This window comes from Myotis yumanensis, unplaced genomic scaffold, assembly GCF_028538775.1.
Source record: "Myotis yumanensis isolate MYYU_CA2020_CCGP unplaced genomic scaffold, mMyoYum1.0.hap1 SCAF_8, whole genome shotgun sequence".
Lineage (NCBI taxonomy): Eukaryota > Metazoa > Chordata > Mammalia > Chiroptera > Vespertilionidae > Myotis > Myotis yumanensis.
The window spans coordinates 92,693,061-92,721,040 of NW_027223759.1; the positions used below are offsets into that span (position 1 = coordinate 92,693,061).

Sequence of the window (27,980 nt, forward strand, 5' to 3'; positions counted from 1 at the left end):
TTTTTCAGTTTTCTGTAGTCTACAGAGCCTACATAGAAATAGAGGGAATAAGCAACAGAGACCCTAGAATCTTTGTCAGAGCTTCTTTTCAAAATGTTTGTTTTGTTGTGTGTGTCTTTTTATTTATTTCAGAAAGTAAGGGAGAGGGAGAGAGAGTTAGAAACATCAATGGTGAGATTCATTGATCAGCTGCCTCCTGCATGCCCCCTACTGGGGATTGAGCCCACAACCCGGGCATGTGCCCCGACCAGGAATCAAACTGTGACCTCTAGGTTCATGGAACCACACCTGCCAGGCAGAGCTCCATTTTAGAATGAGGAAGTCTCAGAGAGAATGGGTCTTGCATTTCGTTCCTCAGGAGGCTACTCAGGTTCTCTGGACAGCAATGGTTTAGAGTCAAGTCCTTCAACAAGCTCAGCAAATAGCATTTCAAGCCAACACTGATGCCATGGTCACAGACCTATATTACTCTGGAAACAGCTTTACAGCACCGCCCCCACCCACCAGACTTAGCACCCCTGATCCCTAACCAGATGACTTAGTTCACATTTCAGACAATAGTTAAAGTGGTAATTTTTTTAAAAAAACCTCACCCAAGTACGTTTATTGAATTGAGAGACATGGGGATGGGGAGAGACAGAAACATCGATGTGAGAAACATCAGTTGGTTGCCTCTGATACGTGCCACACAGGATCAAACCTGCAACCTGGGTACGTGTCCTGCCTAGGAATCAAACCTGCAACCTTTTGGGGCACCTGAAGACACTCCAACTGAGCCACCAGCCAGGGTGGAAAATATATTTTTACTAGAGGCCCGGTGCATGAAAATTCATGCACTGAAGTGGGGTCCCTCAGGCCGGCCTGCCCCCTGACAGTCCAGGAGCTCTCAGGGGTGGGAGGCGACCCGGTGATCAGGGGAAGGAGACACCCCATCACACCTCTGCTGCTGCCGCCATTGCCGGCAGCACAAGCCTCGGCCGGCCCTGGTTACCTGAGCCTCAGGTGGCCCTGGACGGCTAGGGGGCTGAGGGGACTAGGAGACTCCGGAGGAAGGTGCGCAAAGCAGCTGGGCCCACCTGGGGGGCGGGCCTGGCCTTGCCGCACGCCTGTCGCCCCCGCGGGGCTAAAGGGACTGGGGGCTGCCGCCATCTTTGAGGGCATGACAGTCAATTAGCATATTCCCTCCTTATTGGCTGTGGGCGCCACCATCTTTGCAAGTGTGTGAGGGTCAATTAGCATATCCCCTCTTTATTAGATAGGATTGATTTCAGAGAGGGAGAGATAGAAACATTTATGTTGAGAATCATGGATCGGCTGCCTCCAGCACGTCCCCCCACCTGGGACTGAGCCACAGCCCGGGCATGTGCCCTGACCGGGAATCGAACCATCACCTCCTGGTTCACAGGTCAACACTCAACCACTGAACCATGCCAGTTGGGCCAGGTTGGCAAATTTTGTTATAGTGTACCATCACCATCACCACCACCAAGTCCTACCTGAAACAACGTGGAAGTCTGCTGTGTTATAATGTGGAATATTAATCTCTAGAACCATAATTTCTCTTGAAGAAATAATTCCTCTCACACAGCCCAGAGTTATTGCCAAACTGTTTAATCAGTTGTTCACAGTTTTTCCAAAATTATATAAACCTGACATCTAACATGTGGTCATTTGCTTATGACTTCTGCCAAGTGTAAGGGCCTCAGAACTGGGTATTTTAAGAAGAAAAAATTACATCCTTGTAAATAAAAATTTAAACCAAAGACGATCTCAGATTGTTTGTTTGGAAAATATTTGTCATTTTTCTCCAAACACATCTCATCTTTTCTTGGCCTTCTAAGAACAAGCAACCTTTTCCTTTAGGTAAGAACATACTAGTGTCCCAGGGTGGATTAATGTCACCAAATGATATCTTAAATTTGAGGATTTCTCCTCCCTCTTCAGTTTTTAACTTTATGGGCAAGGTCAGTTTTATTGGAAAAGCTAATGAGATCTATGAACCTTCTTTCCAAAGTCCAAACTTTAAAGGGTTCATAAACCCTGGTTCAGGAAACTTGGCTCTAATAAACCAGTGCAGTGGCATTGCTTCCAAACACACAAAAATAGACAAATGAAATATTATTGGAGGTCATGAACACCACACAAAATATGTAGCCTGAATGAATACCATCTGGTTGGCTGTCCTCAAAAATAGGTTGACTGGTACCACTATTCCAAAAAAAAAAGAGATGCCCGGTCAGAGTGACTCAGTTGGTTGGGCGTAGTCCTGTGTATGAGGTTCGATTCCTGGTGAATGGGTCGTGAGCTCAGTCTCAGGTAGGGGGTGTGCAGGAGGCAGTCAATCAATTATTCTCTCTCACATCAATGCTTCCCTCTCCTTTTCTCTAAAAATCAATAAACTACTTAAAAAGAAATAAAAAAAAAAGAAAAAAGGACAAAGAACAGTTTTTACCCATAATGATTTATTCTCTACAATACTTCGTTAAAGAGTTCAATGATTTGCACTCAGCAGTTATATAGCCAAGAGCCAACCAAGTGTAATACGAAGAATTGGTCTGAAGTCCTTGCACTTGAAGGCTATACAAAGTCTCTTGCTTCAAGGAAATAGGAAAATTAATAAAAAACACACAAGCTCCCTAGGCTCCAGAATCTCAACAGAAAATAACACCAACAGTTAGTGAAATTGTAGGTGTTAACATGGAAAACAGATCTTGTGCAAATATTAACACCTAGGACTTCTGTATAGATGATTTTTATTATAAACAATAAAATGTTATGTCTCCATTACAAACCTTTCATACTGAAAGGATCTCTAACATGAATTGCTTTAATATTAATTATGAAGCAAAAAAAGTTTAAGAACCTCACAGTGGGAACAATCCAACACCGACAAACTCTAGTGATGAGACATTCTCTTTTAATGTAAAACAAACACAATTCATAATTACAGAGAGAATGTCCTAGCTGTGGGTGTTATGAGACAAGTTAACTCTCCAGACCAAAAGGCACTCACTGCTAGGGATGAAACAAGCTCTGACCAAACCAGCCACGTGGGGTTGGTTCCTTGAAAACAGTGGTCACCTCCGGTTCAGCTTGAGCAGCCCAAGGACAAACGGAGCAAGCAAAACCATCCCTTCTCTTTAATCCCACCACACACGTGGACTGGCCGCCCTCATCACTGCGCAGGTGGAGTGTGCGGAGAGCAGTTCAGTCCTAGTTGGGAGCTGTCATCCCCTCTGCACAACGGCCACGCGGATGATCCAGACTCAGTGTTCCTCCTGAGAGCCACCTGCCACACCCTCATGAGGTGGCCATGACCGGGCACTCCCAGACTGCTTCCTGACTAGGCCCCGTTTAGGACAGACACGGATAGTGCCATTCTTTCCAGGGCCACATAACTTTCCTTGGTCAACTCTAGAGTCCCTGTGACAAGCAAGAGAACCCCGAGCATCTCTGCTGCTGGGCCTGGATGGAGCTCAGGGACTGGAAGCCCCCTGCAGTGTGGTGCTGGGCTTCACCAGCCAGTTCTTGTGCAGATGCCCAGCCCCCTCGTGTGTGGGTTCAAATTTTTCTGTTCATTTTCTTAATGGCAGGTATCCTACCCCACCCCTGATAAGATAAAATAAAAAAAAAAATCACACTATACATTGGGGAAGACAGATAGGGGCAGCATTTCTACGAGAAACAATAGGCTTGAAAAGCATGGCACTGTAAATGCTTGCATGACCAGTTTCACTGAGCGTGCTCAGGGGTAAAATTTTAGCACCATTTTTTTTGCTTTTTTTTAATCTTTAGAAATTAAACACAACTTTTAACATAGAACACTTGAACAATAATGAAGTGTAGCCCTATAGATCAATACTGTTGTACAAATTGAAGGTGGATGGTTTAGTCCCAAACTGACCACCCTGACATCAATCCATGGCACCTAAAAGTAACTGTCGTCACGTTTGTAACAAGATATTTATTATTCTCAGCAGCAGGAAATCATGAAACAATCCCTTCATCTTCAATAGCTTTTTTCATTACCTCTGCAAGGAAAAGTGGCAGGAAGTGAGAATGCAGCCCAGCCTGGGCATCCGATGTCAGCCCATTGCCCCTGCAGGCGCCATAGCCTAAGGGATGACACCCAGCTAACTGGTCCACCTTTACTCCTCTCTTCCAAGAAACGAGACAGCTATGCCTATAATAGCATGTGTCGTGTCTTAGACTGTGTCCCTGTCCACCCCCTTCCCCAATTCCTGGCAGAAAAAAACTCAAAAGGTCTTTTGACTTGACTATTTGCCCATTCTGGAAAGCCACACCATCACCACATAAACTTTTAAAAATAAATTAAATAACAACATTGTGTCCACCAGGTCAACATCCAATCACTTCAAGAGTTCTCCAAGTGCGCTGCTGGACAGTTACCCTTAGGGTCTCTCCTCCCACCGGCCACTCCTCCTGGCCCTTCCAGCAGTGCCTCCGTGACAGTGCTGCCACAGCCCCTTCCAAGTCCCAGCTGCCATCAGCTCTGCACCAAGCGGGTGAAGGCTGGGCAAGAGGGAAGAGGAACTTGCTGACAGGTACTTAGTCAGCAGCTATGGGAAAGGGAAGTAAGTATGCCACAGGAAAACGGAATGACCTAGACTAAAATGAGCTGTTTGGAACCCCGTCCCGGTGGGGTGAAGACTCCCAGCATATTAGGCAAGATAACGATTCACCTTGTTTAATTACACAGCTTTGTTCTAAGTCCTGTAAAGGACTGAATCAACTGTCTTCTCACTTCTACAGGGAAACTAGGAAAAGGAACTCCTCTGCTTTTCAGTCCCTTAAAGATGTTTGCCTGAAAAGACAAAAACAGTTTGGAGACCTGGATTTTCTCCTGTGACAATGTGTCTTTCTACAGCCCGACCCAGGTGCTTGTGTGAACATCTATGTCTTCTGTGAACCTATGCAGCTATAGGCACTGCTACCAGGCGAGGAGTGAGGTAGCCGGGTGGTAAGGAGGCCTCCCCTTTCACGCTGCACGCGGCAAGGATGTCAGGACCTCCTGCAGGCGTCCCAGTTCATTCCTCAGCAGGTTCCACCACAGAGCTCCCTGTGCAGTACCAGGAGACTCCCTGCGAGAAGAGCGCCAGAAAATCCAACTGACAGCAGGGTTAGAATCAAACCTTGGAGGCTGGCTGAGCATCGAATGCGACCTGCCACGCCATCCGGGGGCTTTCCATCGGGATGTGGGTGTCTGTCCAGGAGCCTCACAAGACTCACGGTGCCCACGGCCACCCCGAACATGGCGTCCACTTATGAAGCATGGAGGTTGTCATCATCTGTTGGTATGCAATGAACTGGACGTTTAGAAAAAGGAATTTAAAACAACCTAAAAATGTGTCTTGTTGGTCTCCGTTGCCCAGACTGCCAGGGGAAAACACATCTACTGGATCTGGGGAGGCTACAAGGGTGCAAGTGGGGTCAGCCTTCAGGAGTTATGACTTCCAGCTCCCACCGTGTAGCCAGCAAGCAGGTGGCCACGTGCATGCCGAGGGCCTACTGAACCCACAGGCAATTCTCACTAGTCATGGAGGAGCCCCAATCCAACGGAACCCCATAATGAGGAAAGGCTGAAATAAGGCTTGGGCCCCGCGAGTTCTGTTTCATTCAATATAATCCCGTTCTCCCACCCCAACCCCGAGTCAGCTGGAGGCAGACTTGGCAACGGAAGCTAGCATCATAAAATGGTGCAGTAATAGAAGTAACTGGACCAGGAAGAGGAGGCGTCTGCTCCAATGATGTCATAGCCATTGGTGGCCACAGGGGGGTGGGACTGGTCATGCAGCCGTGTGTCAGGAGTAATGATTGTAGAGGGGCGGGGCATGAAGAGTGCCATTCTGGAAACAGTGCTGTCGAGAAGCAATATATTCTGCATAACTGATTGTCACTTTCTCACTTCGGTACCTGTGTAAGGAGACAGGGAAGGGTATTATGAACCCCAAACACTTCATTCAGTAAAGTCACTCAGCATAGAAAACCAAAAGCTTATTCCACATTTTGAAAGAATAAAATGGAAGACCAAGAGCAACCTTACTTACAGAAAATGAAAGACAGCACAAGAAAACAATGTTGTTATTACAAATGAACGAGATGAAAAAGCACAATCACAATACCCCTGAGCAGGGGTTTTCTGCACATCCCACCTTTAAACACTACATGTGCTTATCGTCAGGCTGCTCTTAAGCAATCTGCTACGGGGTCTGGAGGAAGAATCTCAAGTCAGAGGACATGGGTGGCAGATTGGAAGAGGACTGCAACCAAGGCCCAGTGTAAACTGCAAGTCTACTTTCAGGTTAAAATGAGGTAAAATGACAGAAATACAACCTCAATTTGCAAAAAGCAACAAGCGAGTTATTTATAACCAAAAGGGCACAGATACCTAATTCTGGGTCAAATTCTCATGAAGCAGGTTAAAGGATCCTGGGTCTAGATAGGACGGCCTCAATTCCTGGATGAATATGTCATCTATCCCAGGGTCATCAGAACAGAATTCATAGCACTTTGGCTTTGCTCTGGAAAGAGCCATGAGTCAGGATGCGAAGCATGGGTGTTACAAACCTATGGAGCCTACTACAGACCACAGGAGCTGGGTGTGACAGTCCTTACCCAGAGCCATCTCTTTCCCACTGTAATCACTCCTCCACTGCAAGGTGATTATTCCTGAATTTTGACAGGGAAATGGCTGTTCAAATAAATTATAATAATAATAATGATAATAATAATGCTTTGTATTTGAAGATTTATTTTTTAATTTTTCTTGGAATCCAAAGCATTTAAAAAACACTGGGTTATCTTCCAAATAGACCTGTGAGGTTACTGTATGATTATTCAGCATTTTACAGATCAGGGGCCAGAGGCCCACAGAAGCCCATAGAAGCTAAACCTCTCAGTGTTTTTGATTTCAGTAGGGATGGGAAGAGAACTGACATCTATGCTTGGCCCTGGTTTAGAAATTCCTCATGTATCACCTTACCACAGCCTAAAACAACCCTAAGGCATTATCATTCACTTGTTACAGACAGGAGAGTTTTCCACTTAGAGTGGCAGAATAACTGACCAGGTCCCATGACTAAGTGGTGGGGCTGTGTTTCAGACCCCAAGGCCACGTACACTCTACCACACTAGGCAGCCTCCCCAAAGAAGCATTCACTTCAAACAGGCAGGGGCATTTCCTTTCAACTCTTCATACCAAGCATTTTCTGACTGTTCCTTTAAGGTGCCACCTGACCGCCTCAGCCTCCCCCAAAGCGCATCTGGCACAGACACCCACGACTTGCTCAGTGGCCTCGCCCTGCTCCCTCTGCTCTCAGCTTAGCTGTTGGGACACTCAGGAGGCTGAGTCTTTGCTTTGCTGCCACTGTCTCCGCAGGGCCTCACTGCACCGCACTTCTGTGGTTAGGAGACAGCAGAGATACTTTCTTCCCCTTTCCATCAACAAGTACCCTCCATGCAAACCCAACTAAATTAAAATGACAAGGAAAACGAGACAGGGGGTTACCTGGTGAGTCTGATCGTTTTTCTGAATTCACTGGTAATTGGAGCCTTAAAGCCACCTTTCCTGAGCAAGGAGTCTATTGTCTGGATCTGATCCCAGTCTGAGGAGAGGAGACACACTGAGGTCAGCGCACAGTGACAGAGGGGCATGCTCTCACACAGGGAGAGGCGGAAGCGGCCATGTCTGCTAGGGAGGAGCAGGGGGAGCCCTGGGCACCGAGTGGTCTGCTCACTGACAGTCCAAGGGAAACCTTGGCGACCTGAGATGGTGGCCTGACACATGCCGTGTGACCGTCCCGAGGCCCTGCTTCTGTATCTTTCCTGTCAGAGGTGATCCCAGTGTCAATATCTAGGAACAAACATGGTCCCAACGTAGACTGGCTGTGGGCCTAGTGCTGGGAGCCAGGGATGTTCTGTGCAAAGAGAGAATTCAATTCTGCAGCTTATATTCCTCGGTGTGGCCTTTCTTCATTTGATGATTTCTTGGTGTCCAGTTTTCAATTATAGAGAATTGATAGTAGGAGGGAAGCTATTTCTTTAAAAAGGATGGGAAAGTTGTCCACACAGTGCTGCTGTGTTGTTCTTGCATGTTTGTAACAGATAAAACCGAATATATCAAACTGAAAACCAAACAAAACTCCCTAAATTACTGCAGTATGTGCCACTTTTTAATTTCCCAAACAATATTCAAATGGCAAAAGTACTCTGATTATTTACCGAAGTTATCATCACATCTCAGTATCAGAAAATACTTATGGTGTGCCCTCTCGTACAGAAATATGGGATTTATGATTTCAAAAAGGTGGATAAAAGGCTTCTGTTTTATGTCACATCCTCACTGCTTTTGAAAAAGTTTAAATACAACCACAATGAAAATCAACAAGGCAACTCGCTGGCCACATAATTAGTCCACTGACGTGTTAAACCGGACATTTTCTCTATTTCAGGTTCACACCTAACAGATACTGTGTGCGTGTTAATTTACATATTAGTAATAAAAAACAGAATTCCAAGAAAGAAAGAATATGAGGTTACATATCACAGAATGTACAAGCAACATTTATAGGTATTCTTTTAAAGGGAAACCTGCCCAACCCATTTCCCATCTTCAATGTCACAGTTTAAGAACTTAGTAACTACCAAGTTCCTTCGCCCCCAACACCTCTACTTCTAAATTCTTTAAAAATAGGATTAATTACATTTTGCCTTTTTCCAAGTATAATACTGTTTAATAATTCATGACCAAGAGTTCAAAACTCCCGATATGGGCAGCTTCCCTTTACAATGAACTCCATAATATGGTCAAGTTGATTGGTGGAATTTTACTACAATCACCAATCTTGGAGGACAAGAAATAAAGCTATTCCCTGAAAGTGAAATAAGCAAGTAAGTAGGAGCAATCATTCCCCTCTTCTTCTCCCAGCTTCTGCATCGTTCAGAGTTCATTCCTCCTTCTAGAAGAAGCTGGTAGGTATTAAAAAGAAGAAGGGCACTCATTCTTAGTGGCATTTGGGCTGAAAGACCACACACTCTATTCTCCTGCCTGTTAGTCAGCAACACCATGTTCAGTGTTGTTCAATGAAATTCCATTTGTCCAACTCACCTTGCTCCTTAGCAACCTCAGGTAAATATGTGGCTGTACGTTTGACACCTTTTTCATTGATGAATTCAATTCGTATTCCATGGACCCCTACCTACAAAAAAAAACCCACAACCAAATAAATGGCACTGATTTATTCTAAAGACATTTCAGCCACCCACACATGAACAGGAGAACCTCTTGATTTTCATCACGAATGATGTCAGATATAAAAGTCAAAAAAACTAGCTTGAGAGATGTGATTCCACATGTAATCACCTAAGTGTATAAGGATTATAGGAATAAATTCTTTCAATTGCTCATCTGATCATCTTGAACACTCCACCTTCAATCTAGTCCATTAAATGAATATGCCACAGGGTTTGATCTGGCTCAGGGCCCTTCACAAATGACTCTAAATAACAACTTTGACTCAAGGGCTCACACAGAAGGATCTGGAATATTCCACTTTATCATGATTGTTTCTTTTGTTGTTTATTTAATATTATTGTCATTATTTTTAATTTATCTTTATTGTTGCAAGTATTACAGATGTCCCCCTTTCCTCCCCCATCTCATTATTACTTATTAGGCATGGGAGAAGGACGTGAACCAAAGCAGACTTGGAAGAAAGAAGAGAAATCTTCATAATTCTGCTTCTGATATTGTAGCACTTTTTCTGTCCACCCATGCTGCCCATAATTGTTTCCAAACTCAACTGTCACATTCTTATACCCTCTCAATGAAGGAGATACATCACCATGTACTAACCCGAACCCAAATGCAACGCAGAGTTCCAAATGCAGCTGTTCTCACCTCCCAGTCCAGGTAATCACTGGCATCCTCAAAGTTAGTAAGGAGGGAGACAGAGCAGGAAAGTTTAGGCAGCTCCTCTCGGGTCAGGGGGGGGAACCGACTGTCCTTAAGTGCACTGGAAGGGGACAAAAACACGTAAGTGAGGCTACTCTGGAGTTGGGAACATGTGCCCGAATATTTACAACTGGAGCTATGCAGAGAACGTCTATTATCCATTCATACCCAGGTGCTAAAAACAATTGATGCTATTAACTGTCTATACTTGAACCAGTAAGTGACTCACAGATTACAGCCTCCACAGTTCCTGATCACCAAGAAGAGAACACTCATTCTTTATTACTTTGAAGACATAAAGTCTGGCAGTTGTTTTCAATTCTGTAGACAAATTTGATAGCCAATTTTTCCACCAATCTTATGCCTCGTGTAATTACCTGGTTAACGTGTATTCCCTGAGTCCTGAATGAAGATTCATGGCTGAGAAGGTCCCAATGCAGCCACGAAGCCGCTTGTCCCGCCCTGTCTTCCATGTCACAAAGAGCGGACTAAAAAAGCAAAACACAAAACACTCTCCAGCCCCAAATCAATCATGGATAAGAACAAACCTTGGCTTTATTCCTGTTCATTTGTTATTCCCCCAAATGATTGCTTTCTGAACTGCCAGCTCCCTGCAGGACTCTAGTCCCCTCTGGGAGGCGTACAGTCCCGGTGGGACATGGAGAGGACACCTCGCAAGGCGCATGAAGAAAGGCCCTCTGGGCAGCCTTTCCCACGGGCCTTGCTGACACATGCATGTGCTACAGTCCTCTTCCTCTGTCCAGGACTTCACTTTTTTTTCTTCTAATTCTCCATGTCCTTCTCCTCTTCTTTACTCTATTTTGAATGTCTAAGTTCCCTAGTTCCACCCTTCATGCAGACACACTGGGCCTGTGCACCTTCTCCTTCTTATCTGCACGCACTCCCTACAGCTCCAAACTGTTCCCAGTTATTTCTGCCAATGGCAACTACAAATATCTCCTGCTCATAAATGTTCAGAAAAGAAAAACAATGTTTCCAGAAGAGAGCTTATTATTAGCAGAAATTACCACCTTCTGTTTCTAGGCTACATCAGATGGATGGTGACGGGTTTTCTAGGAAGAAGTCTCGGGTCTGTCTCTCTTCCTGAGACTCCTCCATGCTCCTATGCCTTTACCTCTTTGATGCCTGAATTAAACACTTCTAAAAAGCAACTTAAAAATTTCAAGTTACATACTTCTTTGATCATTGTTACAAAGCGGATCTCCCACCCACACGTCTTTCCCTTATACTAACACACTTGAACAGCACCAGCTAGAGTTACTGTCTCAACACTACTACTCCACAGCCCTCAAGTAGTCCACTGTCTGCAGGCGGAAATAGGAGCCCAAATAGAATGGCCCTGCAATGCTGCAGCCACCACCCACTCTCCCAACCTGTGTCCCTCTCCTTTAGAGATACGCCTGCTCCCAATCAGACCCAGTGGGATCATCTGCACCTGTTCTGCAGGGTTTTTCTGACTATGGTACCCTGTGGCAATATTGCCCTGAAAAGTTAGGACTTTTTCTCTTCATCTCTTCTCCTCTGACACCACCACACAGGAGGGATGACTTCTGCTCCGCTCAGCCCACAGTGCACCACACACTATTTCACTTTGTGCCTGTGGTTGGAGGACTCAACAAGTCTCCCAAGAACAAGGACTTCTCTTCATGCCTCTGCACTCACTGCCCAGTGGCTGTGCAAGGCCTTCCTATGCTGTGTGCTCCACGCATCTCAGAAAACAAAGCTCAAAAGCTCTTCCAAGCCAGCTCGGAGTTGCTCCAATTCCGAGACAGGAGCAGACACTGGACTGAGTTTCCTCACTTTGCACTTTATACACATACTGCTCCCATCATTGGCATGTGAGAGGGCTGGGGACAAACAACAGAGTCTTGAATTAAAAAGAGTAAAACAGAGCCCTCGCCGGTTTGGCTCAGTGAATAGAGTGTAGGCCCGCAACCGGAAGGGTCCTGGGTTTGATCCTGGTCAAGGGCATGTACCTCGGTTGCAGGTTCGATCCCCAGCCCTGGTTGGGGCACGTGAGGGAGGCAACCAGTTGTTGTGTCTCTCTCACATTAATGTTTCTCTCTCTCCTTCCCTCCCATTCACTCTAGAAATCAACGGGAAAATATCCTCAGGTGAGGGTTAACAAAACCAACTAACCAGTAGAGCAGATTCTGACATGTGAGTGGGGTGCCAGCAGCCCTGAGATTTCCATAGGATTGCTGTTGAACAGAGGGAGGGGACCCTGTGAAAGCATCGCAGCTCCCATTAAATGAGCTCCCAGTTCACCTGGACTTCAACACTACGGGGGTCCACAACGATGTGACAGTGTGACCTGTACATTTGAAACAACAGAAGAGCCAAGAAAAAAAATCCTGATTTCCAGAACATTACTTTCACCAGCCTACACCTCCTCCAAATATAACCTAGTCCCTTTCCAATACTGAATCCAGTGGATACTCGAGGTATTTCTCACCACCCTATTCCTACATCACATTCAAGTTTTATAAGTAGTGGGAAGATGCCATCCTGCCTTTCTCATTGTCCCCTGCTCTGATGGATTTACTCACTAGGGGTCATTGGTGAATCTAGGAAGTCGTGGCTGAGGGAAGCCATAGAGGTGACAGTAGAGGACATCAAAGCAGTAGCAGCACATCTCTGCGGTCACCACCAGATTCTTGGTGGTGTTGGCAGTTCCGTTGGGTCGGGGAAGAGGACTCAGAGCTCCCGAGGCGGGATTCATCCGTGTGATGGGAGAGTTTCCAGGTCCCAGAGTTAAGTCTGACACATTCTCCCGACCACTGCTGCCGTCCACATGCTGGTGGTTTTGAAGAGGTCCTGAACCAGAGCCGGGGACAGTGGTGGACTGGTTCCCGTGAGCGTGCGTTCCACTTCCAGATAACTTGGGCTTCTTGACCCCACAACAGCCTGCTGCCAACTTGGGCTCGAGTGGAGGAACGCAGCGTCTTTTTCCCATCCTGACTCAGTGCTCGCGGTCTGGAATGTACAGAACCCTAACCAAAAAGAGAACAAATAAGCATTGACTCAAATGGTTAGCTAAAAAGAGAAAACAAAAACAGAAGTCTCCACACAGAGGCAAGAGTCATCAAGGCTCTTTCTCCCCCAGGTCACATGGCCACAAAAGATCCCAGGCCAGCTTGACTAGAAGAAACCCTGAGTTCCACAGCAGGAATTCCTACAGGGAAATCATTTTTTATTTTCCATGAAGCTATGGTCACCATGGATGGAGGCAGGCAGCACAGTGTTCTCTTGCCTGGGCAGAAGGAAGGGTGGGGGCAGCCCGTGAAGCTGGATGGTGGACGGCATTTCAAGGCTGGCTGGAGGACTGCACTGGACCTCGCAGACTCTTCCTCAGGCTGCTTTCTCTGCCGCTTCAGAGGGTCCAAATGCAACCACCCTAATTTCAAAGGACCCCAGAGAGACATCCATGCTTTTCCTTGTTAACCGCATCCTTTCAGCATTTCCTCATCACTAACATGAATTATGTGTGATTTCAGCCCCCGACCTTAGTGAAGGTGAAAAGCAGTTAGCTCCCATTCCACAAAGAGCACACCTTCTAACACAAGGCTCCCATCTTTCTGTCCTCACAGCTATCATTCGCAAATGCTCATTTTCTTTGGTTTTCAGAACTCCACTTTCTACACATCTCTCTAACCTTTTAAGACCTCATTCAAGAAAAGCTACACCTAGTAAAAACCTTTATTCATACAATGACCCAAGCTTCATAGTCCTTTTGTGAGGTAGCCTTTCTGCCCTGTCATTGCAAAGCAAACAAATGCAAAACCACTCAGCTTAACATAGTGTGGCATCAGATGGACCAGAAAGCCATCTGATGATGTGAATGGGAGGGAGGATCTTTTTACTTAATTTTTTTCTTAAAAAGCCCAAGGTAGAAATGTATAGCTATAACATGACCAAAATCCTCTTTCTGTTGTGTCAAAAATCACAGAATCAGGAAATAGAGATCCTAGTTATTTCAATATCGATTATACCAAAGTTTGTAAAATTCTCTTGACTTGAGAAAAGTATACTGGTTTTTCTCAAGTGACTACATGTTTTAGCTCTTCCCTAGATATTCTCCCTAAAATTTTCTCTGATTTGAACACATAGCACATAACTGCCTTTTTACACATTGCTCTAAAACATAGTGTTTTGGTTATAAATTCCACAGCCTTTTATTTATTTATTTTATTTATTTATTTATTTTTTAAAATATATTTTATTGATTTTTTACAGAGAGGAAGGGAGAGAGATAGTTAGAAACATCGACGGGAGAGAAACATCGATCAGCTGCCTCCTGCACATCTCCCACTGGGGATGTGCCCGCAACCCAGGTACATGCCCTTGACCGGAATCGAACCTGGGACCCCTCAGTCCGCAGGCCGACGCTCTATCCACCAAGCCAAACCGGTTTTGGCTTCCACAGCCTTTTAAATCAAATAAGATGTTTACCTACCCACTTGCAATGCCATTAATTCTACAAAAACAGATTGTCACTTGAAGTTGAATGAGATATAAAAATTTCACAAGTTTTACTCGTTTATGTTGATATATGCTGATCCATAACAAAATACACATTTTTTGTATCTAGGGCAATTTTTAGTTGAGTTGAAAGAGCTGAGGAATAATACCTTTGTACTCTTCAATGTTTGGCTTGAAAATAGGATTCTTTTTGAGAAAGCCTTATGCACTTGATCCATTAAAACTTCCAGAAACTATACTGATTCTGAGCACAGACTTCATTGTCTTGTTCAGACATTTAAGAAAGGGGGCAGAACATCTTGTTTGAAAAACACTGACTCCAGAACCACTGGCCTGGGTTCAAATCCTGATCCTTCAGGATTGCCTCTCTGACTCAGTTTCCTCACAATGTGAGTAACCAGACTTGCCTCTGTGGTTGTTAGGAAAATGAGTTAACATATGTGAAGTGCTTAATACAATGTCTGGCGTGTAGTAAGTGTCAATTTATTCAGCTGCTCTCACCATCTGGGTTTTGTTTGACTGCTCCCACCAGCACGAACTCCTGGAGGGCCAGGGCTTCACTGTGGAGTGCTTGCCCTGAACAGGTGCTCTCTAAACAGGGTTTCACAAAACCCTCAAAACCACTCAGCAAGACAGACGATGCTACTGTCATCTTACAGAGGTGGGACCTCAGGCTGAATAAGCCAGATAACCCACCTAAAGGCAGACTGCCACTAAGAGATAGGAGTTAGAACTGGGAGCACAATCTGTATGCTAGACTCCAAGGCCTGGGCTTTCCCATCAAGCCACAAAGTGTGAGGCCTGCCAATAATAACGGTTGGATTCAGCCCCTTTCCTAGGGGCATGATGGAAAACAAACTACATCCAAGGGTGTACTAAAAACTAGCTTAAGAGTTTGCAGAACCTTGCCATCAAAAATGGAGCAAGAAACAAATTCAAAACCAACATCTCAGCCATCACCTGGACAAGTACCAATTCCCCTGACACTGTCATTGGAGTTCACAATAGATGTCACTGGCTTCTGAGCTCTCATTTAACTTTCCACCTTGTATGTAACGTGTTAAATGAAGCAGAACAATCTCTACAGAGTTGGAGTTTTAACACCCAAAATTCAAAGAAACAAAGAGAAAGGGTGAAACACAAAGGTTAAAAAAAAGAAATCTTTGCTCATTCTCATTACACCAAAGCACACCTGAAGGAAGAGCTAGACGTTATGAGCTTGTGACAACTCAGGTGTTTGTTAGCCGGTGTTATCAACTACCTGACTAGGAAACACCCCGGAACAGAGCAACAGAAGAGATTTCACACCACACCAAGGCAGAAGAAATGAATTTTCGGAATATTCTGCCTACACACAAAGTACAACCACTGATCTGCAGTGGGAACAAACACAACAGACTACATTTAACAATTCCCCCACACCCTCCCAAGATATAATTTGAAATCAAGAGAACCAACCCAAATCTTGTGACTCTTTAGGCCCGAGCATTTCTTGGGAGGCCATTAAGCAAATAATTCAATCGATATTCTCAAGTAGTGACCAAAGGCAGCACTTTATCTTTCAGCATAAAGCAAATATTAAGTGAACTACAATAAAGAATCTTAAGTAGCACTGGCCTGGTGGCTCAGTTGGTTGGAGAGTTGTCCTGATGCTCCAAAGTTGTGGGTTCAATTGGTACATGTCCAGGGCATATGAGAGAAAACAGCCAGTAAATAAATGGACTCTGCATCAAAGATATATTAGAAGGCACTACTTAAAAAATTTATTCTATAAAATTAAATCTATGGAAAACTCAAAACATAAACAAAACAGCTTAACGAACCCAATATCCAGCCTTAATAATTTTTAACATATGGCCAATCATTATCATTTTTCTTTTTTTAAAATGTTTTTGTTGATTTCCAAGAGAGGAAAGGAAAGGGAGGGAGGGGCAGAAACATCGATGAGAGAGTAACGTTGATTGGCTACCTTCTGCATACCCCCTACTGGGAATCGAGCCCAAAATTCGAATCCCAGGCATGTGCAGTGACCAGGAATCAAATTGGAGACCTCTTGGAGCATGGGATGCCCCTCAACCAACTGAACCACACCAGCTGGTGGGTATGGCCAATCTTATTTCATCTACTAGAGGCCCAGTGCATGAAATTCGTGCACTCAGGGGGTGGGGGTCCCACAGCCCAGCCTGCACCCTCTCACAGTCCGGGAGCCCTTGGGGGATGTCCAACTTACAGGGGAGCGGGCCTAAGCCATCAGTCGGACATCCTTAGCACTGCCACAGAGGTGGGAGAGGCTCCTGCCACCGCCGCTGCCAGCCATAAGTCTGGCTTCTGGCTGAGTGCACTGACCACCAGGCGGCAGCTCCTGAGTTGAGCATCTGCCCCCGGTGGTCAGTGCATGTCATAGCGCCTGGTTGTTCCACCGTCAGGTGGAAAATGGCTCTCTGACATCCCCCGAGGGGTCCCAGATTGCAAGAGGGCACAGGCCAGGCAGAGGGACCCCACCGGTGCATAATCGGGGCTGGGGAGGGACATGGGAGGTTGGCCAGCCGGGAAGGGACTGCAGGAGGGCTCAAGGGCGTGTCCGGCTTGTCTTGCTCAGTCCTGATTGGCTGGACCTCAGCAGCAAGCTAACCTACCAGTTGGAGCCTCTGACCCCTGGTGGTCAGTGCATGTCATAGCGAGCAGTTGAGCGGTCCTAGCATATCATTAGCATATTATGCTTTGATTGGTTGAATGGCAAACTGGGCGACCGTACACTTAGCATATTAGGCTTTTATTATATAGGATAGCCTACATACTCACTCCAGTTCCCCTCCTTCACGGAATTATTTTGAAGGCATGTTTTTAAGGGGGCCAACATTTTACTTATCTTTCAATATAAAGCAAATATTAAGTGAACTACAATAAAGAATATTAAGTAACCCTGGCCCGGTGGCTCAGTTGGTTGAAGAGATGTCCTGATGCTCCAAAGTTGTGGGTTCGATCCCCAGCCACAGCACATACAAGAAAACAGCCAGTACATGCACGGATAAGTGGAACAACAAATCCACATTTCTCTTTCTAAAAATCAGTAAGTAAAAAGAAAAAGAACGCTAAGTAAAACAGGGTGCTGGTAGGAAATACTTTTATTTATTACATTAACCCCTATCCACCAATTTCATCAAAACTTTCTCTTTAGTTAGAGACTCTTCTAATCCTACGCCAACAAAGCAGGCATCTCACCACAACCAAGTAGTCCCAGACTCAGCTTCCAGGACCACCCTACAATAAGCAGACACTCATTTCTCCAAAAGCTTGGCACCTGAGAGTACAGTGTAAGATATCTCAGAATAACAGCGCAAAACAAAATAAACAAACAAACAAAAACCCCTAAAGATATACTCAACATTTCTTCTAAAACAATGTGGGAATTTCTTACTCTTCCTCAAAACCTCATAAAAACTAGCAAAAATGGTACTTTGATCCTAGTGGGAGTAACTGAATAGTTACTGCAAAGTCAGTTCATCTGAAATAAGTGGAATCAAGTGTAAAAACCCTTGCTTTATAGACACATTATGTCACTGAGACCCTCTCAAGCTTTCAGTTGGTTACTTTCAAAACTAAACTCACCCAGTCCAGTGGCTCAGTGGTTGAACACCGACCCAGGCACTCCAACAGGTCTCAGGTTTGATTCCTGTTCAGGGCACATGCCTGGGTTGCTGGCTTGATTCCCAGTAGAGGATATGCAGGAGGCAGCCCATGGATGTTTCTATCTCTTTCTTTCCCTCTCTCTCTAATAAGTAAATCAATATATCAATAAAAACAATAAAAAACAAAAAGCTAAACTCAAGGGCCACTATAAGAGCCAGTAGTAGTGATCTCATTTTCCTCTGTTCACTAGATATCAATGAGAATGAACTAGGTAAAATGGATTTCCACCAGATGGAGACAAAGTTGTACTTCTACAAAAAGCTGGAGGAAATAAAAGGAATGACTGTTTCACCTCCTAACTTAGCAAGTGTCAAATAAATATGTTCTCAGTGCTGAAGTGTCATCACACCTTCCTTGGGGTCCACAACAGGCCAGCTGGCAACTCCTCCTCCCTTCCTGTGGGGAAGCGGGCAGGATTCTACCGTCACTTCAGTCCCAGCCAGCCCTGCAGCCACCCTCACCCTGAGTCTCAGGGCTGGATGCCTTTACCTTTCACTACACCTAATCTGGTGCCCTGCATATGGTATACACACCAGCCATCTTATCTACAGATTTCCTAGTTGATTTCATTTAAGTTTGCTTTTTTATAAGAAGAACTAGAGGCTCAGTGCATGAATTCATGCACCAGTGGCGTCCCTCAGCTTTGTCTGCGGGATCAGGAGAAACTGGCTCTCCGACATCCCTCGAGGGGTCCTGGATTGCATGAGGGCACAGGCCAGGCCGAAGGACCCCACCAGTGCATGATCAGGCCGGGGAGGGACGCGGGAGGGCTCCAGGGCGTGTTTGGCCAGTCTCACTCAATCCTGATCAGCAGGACCCGAGCAGCAAGTTAACCTACTGGTAGGAGAGTCTGCCCCCTGGTGGTCAGTGCATGTCATAGCAGCTGGTCAATCAGCCAAAAGTCTGCCCCCTGGTGGTCAGTGCACATCATAGCGAGTGGCTGAGCGGCCTTAGCCTATCATTAGCATATTACACTTTAATTGAACATCCGACCGTACACTTAACATATTAGGCTTTTATTATATAGGATGTTTATGGCACAACCTAATATTTAAATACTTGGTTCCATCCTGATGCTAACTGGAGAGTGTGTCAGAAACTGGAGCTAAATTCTAAGTATTTATTCTTATCAACAATGTTAACTCTATTCAGCCCAAACCTAGGAATGGTTTAATTCATAGGAAAATGGATAGCCAATGTGGACAATTCATTCAAAAGTTAGGTGAAATATCCCCTACATGAACTTCATGGTTTGATTTATGCTAGTAGCTGTCTTCTTTGCTAAAACACACCAGTAACTGGTCAATCCTGAACTTAGCCTCAGCTGATATTAACTTTGGGAAGACCATACCTACTTTTTAAACTGCACTTGAGAAGAATTTTCTTTCTTTTTGAATTGATGGGGCACTTTTATTTGCCTGAAGGGCAATTTATGATTTCAGGAGCTAATACAAATGTTGTCTTATAAATTGCTGATGTTTACAAACAAGGTATAAAGACCAGTACTGAGGGGAGGACACCCTGACTGAAGTGGCCTTCCTCTCCCAATACTCCTAAATCACTGCAAACGATAAGCTGACACTGCCAGTTCCCATCTTCAGAGGACAGAACCTAGGCTTTGGGGTTACAGTCCAGGCTCAAATCCCAACTATGATTTGCCACATACTGGCGATGCACTCAGGCAGGCTGCCACATCTGTATGGCCTTGGGCTTCTGCTACCCCACAGAGTTACTTGTGAGTAGTCAATGAGTAATACATTAAGAGCATTTAGCAGTTCTTTGACTTATAACTACTATTTATTAAAGTACCTGCTATAACCAATACTGCCAGTGCCTCTATTAACAAAAGTAGGGTCGGTTCCAAAAACAACATAGCTCTGAATTCTTACCATTTCTACAGAAATAAGTGCCTTCAGCCCTAACTGGTTTGGCTCAATGGATAGAGTGTCAGCCTGCGGACTCAAGGGTCCCAGGTTCGATTCCGGTCAAGGGCATGTACCTTGTTTGTGGGCACATCCCCAGTAGGAGGTGTGCAGGAGGCAGCTGATCGATGTTTCTCTCTCATCAATGTTTCTAACTCTCTATCCCTCTCCTTTCCTCTCTGTAAAAAATCAATAAAGCCGAAACCGGTTTGGCTCGGTGGATAGAGCGTCGGCCTGCGGACTGAAAGGTCCCAGGTTCGATTCCGGTCAAGGGCATGTACCTGGGTTGCGGGCACATCTCCAGTGGGAGATGTGCAGGAGGCAGCTGGTCGATGTTTCTCTCTCATCGATGTTTCTAACTCTCTATCTCTCTCCCTTCCTCTCTGTAAAAAATCAATAAAATATATAAAAAAAAAAAAAAAAAAAAATCAATAAAATATATTTAAAAAAAAAAAGAAAAAAAAATAAGTGCCTTCATAATAAAATTCTATTAAGAACCACCTTGTGTGGGAGGGGGGTGGCGGGGGAGAGGTCAATGGGGGAAAAAAAGAGACTCATGTAATACTTTAAATAATAAAGAATTTAAAAAAAAGAACCACCTTGTAGTTTAAAATATTATAATATTAATCTGTGATTATTATTCCAATGACCATAATGCTTCCCTCCTGGAAGAGCAACGATTTCTAATAAACCACCCACTGTTCTTCTCACTGTGAGTGCAGGAAACATAAAAAATGACTATTGGGCTGAAGGAGAGCTGTACACAGTTCTATTCTATCTGGCTCCTCTTAAGTTTATACTAAAAAGAAACTAAACTTGCTAGATATGCTATTATTATGGAAGTCTTCATATATATTGAGTACTGATAGAACTACTCCATCAAAGTTAGATTTCAAAAAACAATCAGATTAAAATATCTAGAAAAGCCTGGAGGTGGGAAAAAAAAATCAGGTTTCACCTTTTGAAGACAAGCCTCAGAACAGTTAACTAGGGGGCATCACTTTACTACAGGAAATACTTGTAGTAGGAGTAGGGAAGAGGCTAAGAAAAACGAGGTCTCTGCATTTTTTTCTTATTAGTATACAGGTGACTGTTCAAATCAAGCTTTAATACAGAAGGGCATAGACTGTTTCCTTTGTGTGTCAGAGAGAGAGTTAAATAAAAACTGTATCACATGAGTAGTGAAGTGGCACCTGAGATACAACTCTGGCTGACTTATGGAACTATTCCAAACAATAGTCAAATGAAAAACCCACAAACATTCTGGTAATCATTTCAAATAATCATTTGCATATTTTTGAAAACCCATCACACACATCATAAACAAAATACTTGCTGTGTGAAAAATTTCCCTGCAAAATATAGATTTACCTATATAATTAAAGTTAGACTTAGAGCCGAAACCGGTTTGGCTCAGTGGATAGAGCGTCAGCCTGCGGACTGAAAGGTCCTGGGTTCGATTCCGGTCAAGGGCATGTACCTGGGTTGTGGGTACATCCCCAGTGGGGAGTGTGCAGGAGGCAGCTGATCGATGTTTCTCTCTCATCGATGTTTCTAGCTCTCTATCTCTCTCCCTTACTCTCTGTCAAAAATCAATAAAATATATTTAAAAAAAAAATAAATAAATAAAGTTAGACTTAGAAAACTTCACAGAACTATACATTTTCATGTTAACTTAAAAGAAAAAACATAAATATAGGAGTCAAAAGTTCTATTTTGTTTTTAGATCCCTTCCCTTTACTATGTGCCAGATTTTTCTGGGCTTGAGTTCTTTCTTTCCTTTTTTTTTTTTTTAAGTATGTTTTTATTGCCCTAGCTGGTTTGGCTCAGTGGATAGAGCATCGGCCTGGGGACTGAAGAGTCCTGGGTACAATTCCTGTCAAGGGCACATGCCTGGGTTGCGGTCTCAATCACCAGTAGAGGGCGTGCAGGAGGCAGCTGATAGATGATTCTCTCTCATTATTTTTTTTTTTTTTAAATATATTTTATTGATTTTTTACAGAGAGGAAGGGAGAGAGATAGAGAGCTAGAAACATCGATGAGAGAGAAACATCGACCAGCTGCCTCCTGCACATCTCCCACTGGGGATGTGCCCGCAACCCAGGCACATGCCCCCGACCGGAATCGAACCTGGGACCCTTCAGTCCGCAGGCCGACGCTCTATTCACTGAGCCAAACCGGTTTCGGCTTCTCTCTCATTATTGATGTTTCTATCTCTCCCTCTCCCTTCCTCTCTGAAATCAATAAAAACGTTTTTTTTTAAAATATATTTTTATTGATTTCAGAGAGGAAGGGAGAGGGAGAGATAGAAACATCAATGATGAGAGAGAATCATTGATTGGCTGCCTCCTGCACACCCCACACTGGGGTTTGAGCCAGTTGACCCTTCAGTCCGCAGGCTGACACTCTATCCACTGAGCCAAACCAGCTAGGGCTGGGCTTCAGTTCTTTCATTTGTAAAATGAAAATATTTGTTCCCTACCTCCCTTACAAAGGGTCTGTGAGGCTCCACTAATATGTAAAACATGCCCTCACTGGCTTGGCTCAGTAGATAAAGCCTCAGTTTGCAGACTGAAGGGTCCCGGGTTTGATTCCAGTTAAGGGCACATACCATGGTCGCAGGCTCGATCCTGGTCCTGGTAGGGCGCATGCGGGAGGCAATTAATTGATGTGAGACATTGATGCCCTCACATTGATGTTTCTCTCTGTCTCTCCCCCTCCCTTCCACTCTCTCTGAAAATCAATGGAAAAATATCCTCGCGTGAGGATTAACCAAAATACAAAAATAAAAAAGACGCGAAGCACTATGAAAAACTCTCTAAAGTGTTTGCGTACCATTATTAATAAACTCGAAGGGCCCAGCCAGCGTGGCTCAGTAGTTGAGCATCGACCTATGAACCAGGTCATGGTTCGATTTCAGGTCAGGGCACAGGCCTGGGTTATGGACTCAATCCCCAGTGTGGGGCATGCAGGAGGCAGCTAATCAATGATTCTCTCTCATCACTGATGTTTCTATCTCTCTTTCCCTCTCATTTCCTCTCTGATATCAATAAAAACATATTAAAAAATAAAATAAAATAAACTCAAAGGAAGCCCTGGCTGGGTGGCTCCCTAAGTTGGAGCATTGACTCATGTACCAAAAGGATGCAGGTTCGACTCCTGGTCAGGGTGAGTACAGGAGGCAACCAATCAATGTTTCCCTCTCCCCACTCCTCTAAAAATCAGTAATAATTTTTTCCCCAGAATTTTGTTTTCATGTAGGATTTTAATTATTTTCAAGATAATAGCATCACCATCACCATAACAGATTTAGGGCAAAATGTTCCAAAAATCTCTGAACACTCTAACTGTATGGAAGAGACCCTATAACTGACCTTGATAGGAACTGCACTGTTATGCTCTTTGTTTGTTTGTTTTTTTTAAAATATATTTTATTGATTTTTTACAGAGAAGAAGGGAGAGAGATAGATAGTTAGAAACATCGACAGGAGAGAAACATCGATCAGCTGCCTCCTGCACATCTCCCACTGGGGATGTGCCCGCAACCCAGGTACATGCCCTTGACCGGAATCGAACCCGGGACCCTTCAGTCCGCAGGCCGACGCTCTATCCACTGAGCCAAACCGGCTTCGGCTTGTTTGTTTTTTTAAAAAGAGTAATTTGTGAAGGGACAGAGCCAGACTTATGTATTAAGACAAAGAGGGTAAGTGTAATTAATACTACATGTACCACCACCTAGGTCACTCTACTGGGATTATGAACAATAAACTTGTCTTTACATATTTTAAAAGAGAGCAAGTGGAAAGAACTTCAACATTAAGACCCCCACATGGAAGTAGAAAAATCAAGTAAACAAAGTAAAATCTATACCCTAAAGTCCTAACACAGGCCTAAAACAAACAATGAACTTCTATTCTAAACATCCAAGGTAATACTCACTGAAGCGGGAAGTTTGTATTGCCAGGGAAACAGCTATAACAGAGGAGGGGAGCTATTTTGTCTCTGAAATGAATTTTCTTCCTTCCGATTCCATTCTTCCTTCCTGTACCTAAGATGGAAATGCAGGTGCAGTGAATGAACAAAGTCAAGGTAGTGTAGATGTAAGAGTTGGTTTCTGAAAAACTACAATCCAATAGAGCAACTTCTAAACACACAAACAGCTCAGGAACAGGCTGGCTCTCCTCACTTCAAAACATTTCAAAACCTAAACCTCCGGCGGCGGCGGCAGCGGCGGCCCCGGGCCGGGCGCACGCATCCCTGGCATCACCACAAAGCAGGAGGACACCAAGGATCAAAGGTTCTACTGAACCTGAACATGAGACCATAAAGCTTCCTCCACCACTAATTTATATCAAAACTCGCTCTCGGGCCAAGGTGTACCGTTCCAGGCTCTCCCCGGTCTCAGAATACAAACGCATCCCCAATCCTCGGCTGCAGGCGGGCCGAGGGCGGGCCGCGCCCCCGCGGAGAGGCCGCCGGCTCGGAGCCGCCATCCTCCTCTCCACGCCTCGGAGCAGGGACTGCGCTCTCCGACTGGCCCGCGGGAGACCCGGCCCCCCCTGCTCTGCCGGAGCCGCGCCGCGGGCTGTGGGAGCGGAGGCCCGCGGGGACCGGGGTGGGGCGGGGCGGCGGAGTGGAGTTCAGGTCGGGACACGCAGGGAAGGGCGGGGGATGAAGGGCAAACCCGCCTGGGAGGGGCGGGCAGCCCAGGGGAGGGGGAGGCGGAGGCCGGGGGCTCCGGTGGGTGAGGGAGGGACTGCGAGGCGGGGGGCCCACAAACCGGGCAGGAGCGGCGCGCGGAGCAGGAGGACGAGACCGAGCGGGAGCGGAGGGCGCGCCGCGGGCCGAGCAGGCCGGGGAGAGGAGGGGAGAGGAAGGGAGAGGAGGGGAGGGGGAGCTGGGGCCGGGAAGGCCGCGCGTGGCAGGGCGGGGGCCGCCGGGAGGTCTGAGACCCCCCAACTTTACCCGGACCCGAAACTGTTTCCGGAGGCCGCGCCCTCGTGGGACACGCGGCCCGCAGGCCTCCCCCGCCGCCGCCTTCCCCCCGCCCTGGCCCGGGCCCTCGCCGAGACCCCGGGGAGGAGGCCAGCGGCCGGCGGGGAGGCGCCGCCGAGTCCCACCTTCTCTCCCGGGCCAGGCGCAGCCGGGGCGGACGGGACCTCTCGCGCGCCGCCTTTTCCTGCCTCATGGAGCCATGCGCCTGGGGGGGCCCAGAGAAGCGGCCCGCGGGCGACGGACGGGCGGCGGCGCCGGCGGCGGAACAGGAGGGCCCCCGCGGCTGGAGGACTGAGTGGGACCGGCCCGAGCCGTCTGTATCCCGGCAGCCACCGGGGCAGGGTGACGGGACGCGCGGAGGGGCTCTCCAGGGGCTCCGCGAGCGCCGCCGGGCCCCTCCGGGCGCCGTCACGTGACCCGTCCGGCGCACGGTATTGGCTGGCGTTGAATTTAAAGGCGGCTTTGCAGTGTCGGGCCGCTGTCGGGCGATGGGACTCGAGAGGGACCCGCAGCGAGGAGCCCCAGGAGGCGGGCCGGCGGCGCCGCACACCCAGCCGAGGCCACTCGGGCCGCGTCGGCGGCAGGCGCGGTGTATGCCGGGCCGGCCCCGCGAGCGCTGGGTGCGCCGGGACTTGTAGTCCAGCCTGGCCCGGCCCCGCGCCCGCGAGCGCAAGGCGCGCCGGGACTTGTAGTCCTGCCTCGCCCCGCCCCGCCCCGCCCCGCCCCGCCCCGCCCCGCGAGCATCTGGCCCAGGGGCTCCGCCGCCGCGCTGACTGGGCTGTGGCCTGACGAGCAGCCCCAGCAGCCGGGAAGGAGCATCTCCGACCAGCTTTCAGTGGGCCACTCGCGGCCGGAAGGGCCGGCTGCACTCGCCCAGGGCCCTGCCGGCAGAATCCCAGGGCTGCCGGTGCTTCAGTGCTTTTACCCGCGTACGGAACTATTCAAACAGCGCTAGCATGACAGAGGCCTCAAAAAGAACAATAACAAACATTTTATTAAAGTTAGGAATAAATTATTTTAATTTCACGTACTTGCTATTGGATTTGAATTGATGACTTGCGTATCTATTTTTTATTTTTTTATTTTTATTGGTTTTTTACAGAGAGGAAGGGAGAGGGATAGAGAGTTAGAAACATCGATCAGAGAGAAACATCGATCAGCTGCCTCCTGCACACCTCCTACTGGGGATGTGTCCGCAACCAAGGTACATGCCCTTGACCAGAATCGAACCTGGGACCCTTCAGTCCGAAGGCCACGCTCTACCCATCGAGCCAAACCGGTTTTGGCACGTATCTATTTTTTTAAACATATATTGTTATGGGTTGGCTCAACGAGATAGACCACCGACTCAGAATTTAAATTTAAACGCCTTTTATTAAGCTGGCCAGCTGACCACAGCACCTATCTCCCCCTCTGGGAGATTCGGAGCATGTGGCCCCGACCAAGTGTGCAGCAAGATCTTTTATTGCCAACTACACAGTGTTAGAGAAAATAAAGAAAAAACCAACTACAAAGCGGTTCATTAGCCGTTCCTGGTACTATCAGGGTAAAAAGTTTACGTAAAATTTACGAGCAGGGTCATACCTGGCTGGGTTCAATCATAACACATTGCTTTTTTAGCGAGATAATTAGCAATTTTTCTCTCCCATGGTCCCTGCCCTTGACACAATCAGTAACTTTTTCCAGGCCGCAGTCCCTCCCCCCAACACATTCAGTAAGTTTCTCATGTTTCATTTCCTTCCCCAGCACAATATTTCTATTGATTTCAGAGAGGGAGAGCAATCATCAACGATAATGAGAGCAATCATGGATTGGCTGCCTCCTGCTCGCCTACCAGGGGAGCCCGCCCCTGAGGCCTTGCCCGACTGGCAGTCAAAGGCGACCTCTGGGTCCATAGCCTCACCACAGCCTTTCTATTTGTAGGCTCAGAGTTGCACTGAAAGTCCTATTTTCACCCTGCTCCCTCAACCTACCCAAACTGTATGGGCCTGCAGCATGGACACGCCCTGTTTTGTTTATATATTTATAATCCTCACCTGAGAATATGTTGATTTTTTTTTTTTTTAAGAGAGAGAGAAAGGGAGAGAGACAAAAACATGGATGTGAGAGAAACATTGATCAGTTGCTTCCTGGATGGGGATTGAACCCGCAACCTAGGTATGTGCCCTGGCCAGGAATCCATGAATACAATGGGTCCTGCTGATGTACCAGACGAGATGCTCCAACCCACTGGGCCAGGGCAGAGCACAGCAGTCTTGTTAGCAGCACACACTCAATCTCACACACCAGTATAGACTGCTTTGTCTTGCTATTCTGTTATGCACAGAGGAATCCTTAACATGTTTGTCCCCAATGAGCCAAGACAAGTATCCTATGTAATAAAAGCCTAATATGCTAAGTGTTCGGTTATTCGGTCATCCATTCAACCAATCAAAGTGTAATATGAAAATGATGTCAAGGCCGCTCAACCACTTGCTATGATGTGCACTGGCCACCAGGGGGCAGACACCCCAACTGGTAGGTTAGCTTGCTGCTGGGGTTCGGCCAATTGGGACTGAGCAAGATGGCCCAGACATGCCCTGGAGCTCTCCCTCGGTCCCTCCACGGTTGCCCAAGCTCCTGCATCCCTCCCTGGCCCCGATAGTGCACCTGTGGGGGTCCCTCAGCCTGGCCTGTGCCCTCTCACAATCCGGGCTGAGGGACCACCCCTCCGAGTGTACGAATTTCGTGCACCTGGCCTCTAGTAGAAAATGCAAAGAAAAAATGCAAAATGGCCCTGGCTGGTGTGCTCAGTGGTTAGAGCATCCTCCTGTGCACGGGGAAGATCTCCAGTTCAATTTCTCATCAGGCCATCTGCCTGGGTTGCAGGATTGATCCAAAGCAGGGGGTGCACATGA

At 46.4% G+C, this 27,980-nt stretch overlaps 1 protein-coding gene across 13 annotated transcripts; it reads right to left on the reverse strand.

The window, feature by feature from the left end:
- Positions 1-2,445: 2,445 nt before the first annotated feature.
- Positions 2,446-25,419, reverse strand: AMMECR1L (AMMECR1 like). Of its 13 annotated transcripts, none has more exons than XR_011472443.1 (9): positions 25,209-25,410; positions 24,028-24,136; positions 12,544-12,987; positions 10,351-10,461; positions 9,875-10,034; positions 9,128-9,218; positions 7,529-7,625; positions 4,704-5,934; positions 2,446-4,031 (listed from the first exon to the last, which is right to left on the reverse strand). XR_011472443.1 is itself a non-coding variant. In XM_070423200.1 (9 exons), the coding sequence occupies exons 3-8, from the start codon at positions 12,948-12,950 to the stop codon at positions 6,410-6,412; spliced, it is 999 nt and encodes a 332-aa protein (XP_070279301.1). In that variant the 5' UTR covers positions 12,951-12,987; positions 24,028-24,136; positions 25,209-25,415; the 3' UTR covers positions 5,847-5,934. The 13 variants fall into 13 exon arrangements, 12 of the variants coding, with proteins under 12 accessions (XP_070279304.1, XP_070279306.1, XP_070279312.1 ...); XM_070423200.1 differs by lacking the exon at positions 2,446-4,031 and adding an exon at positions 6,410-6,542 and having other exon boundaries at positions 5,847-5,934; positions 25,209-25,415; XM_070423204.1 differs by lacking the exon at positions 2,446-4,031 and adding an exon at positions 6,410-6,542 and having other exon boundaries at positions 5,847-5,934; positions 9,920-10,034; positions 25,209-25,411.
- Between the last annotated feature and the right edge of the window lie 2,561 nt (positions 25,420-27,980).

Excerpts from the sequence above, each read along its gene's own strand:
- AMMECR1L (XM_070423202.1), bottom strand. The coding sequence starts at position 12,950 with ATGGGAAAAAGACGCTGCGTTCCTCCACTCGAGCCCAAGTTGGCAGCA. Across the intron at positions 7,626-9,127 it reads TGAGGTTGCTAAGGAGCAAG|ACTGGGATCAGATCCAGACA; the intron begins GTGAGTTGGACA and ends TCCTCTCCTCAG. Across the intron at positions 6,543-7,528 it reads AAAACGATCAGACTCACCAG|AGCAAAGCCAAAGTGCTATG; the intron begins GTAACCCCCTGT and ends GGCTCTTTCCAG.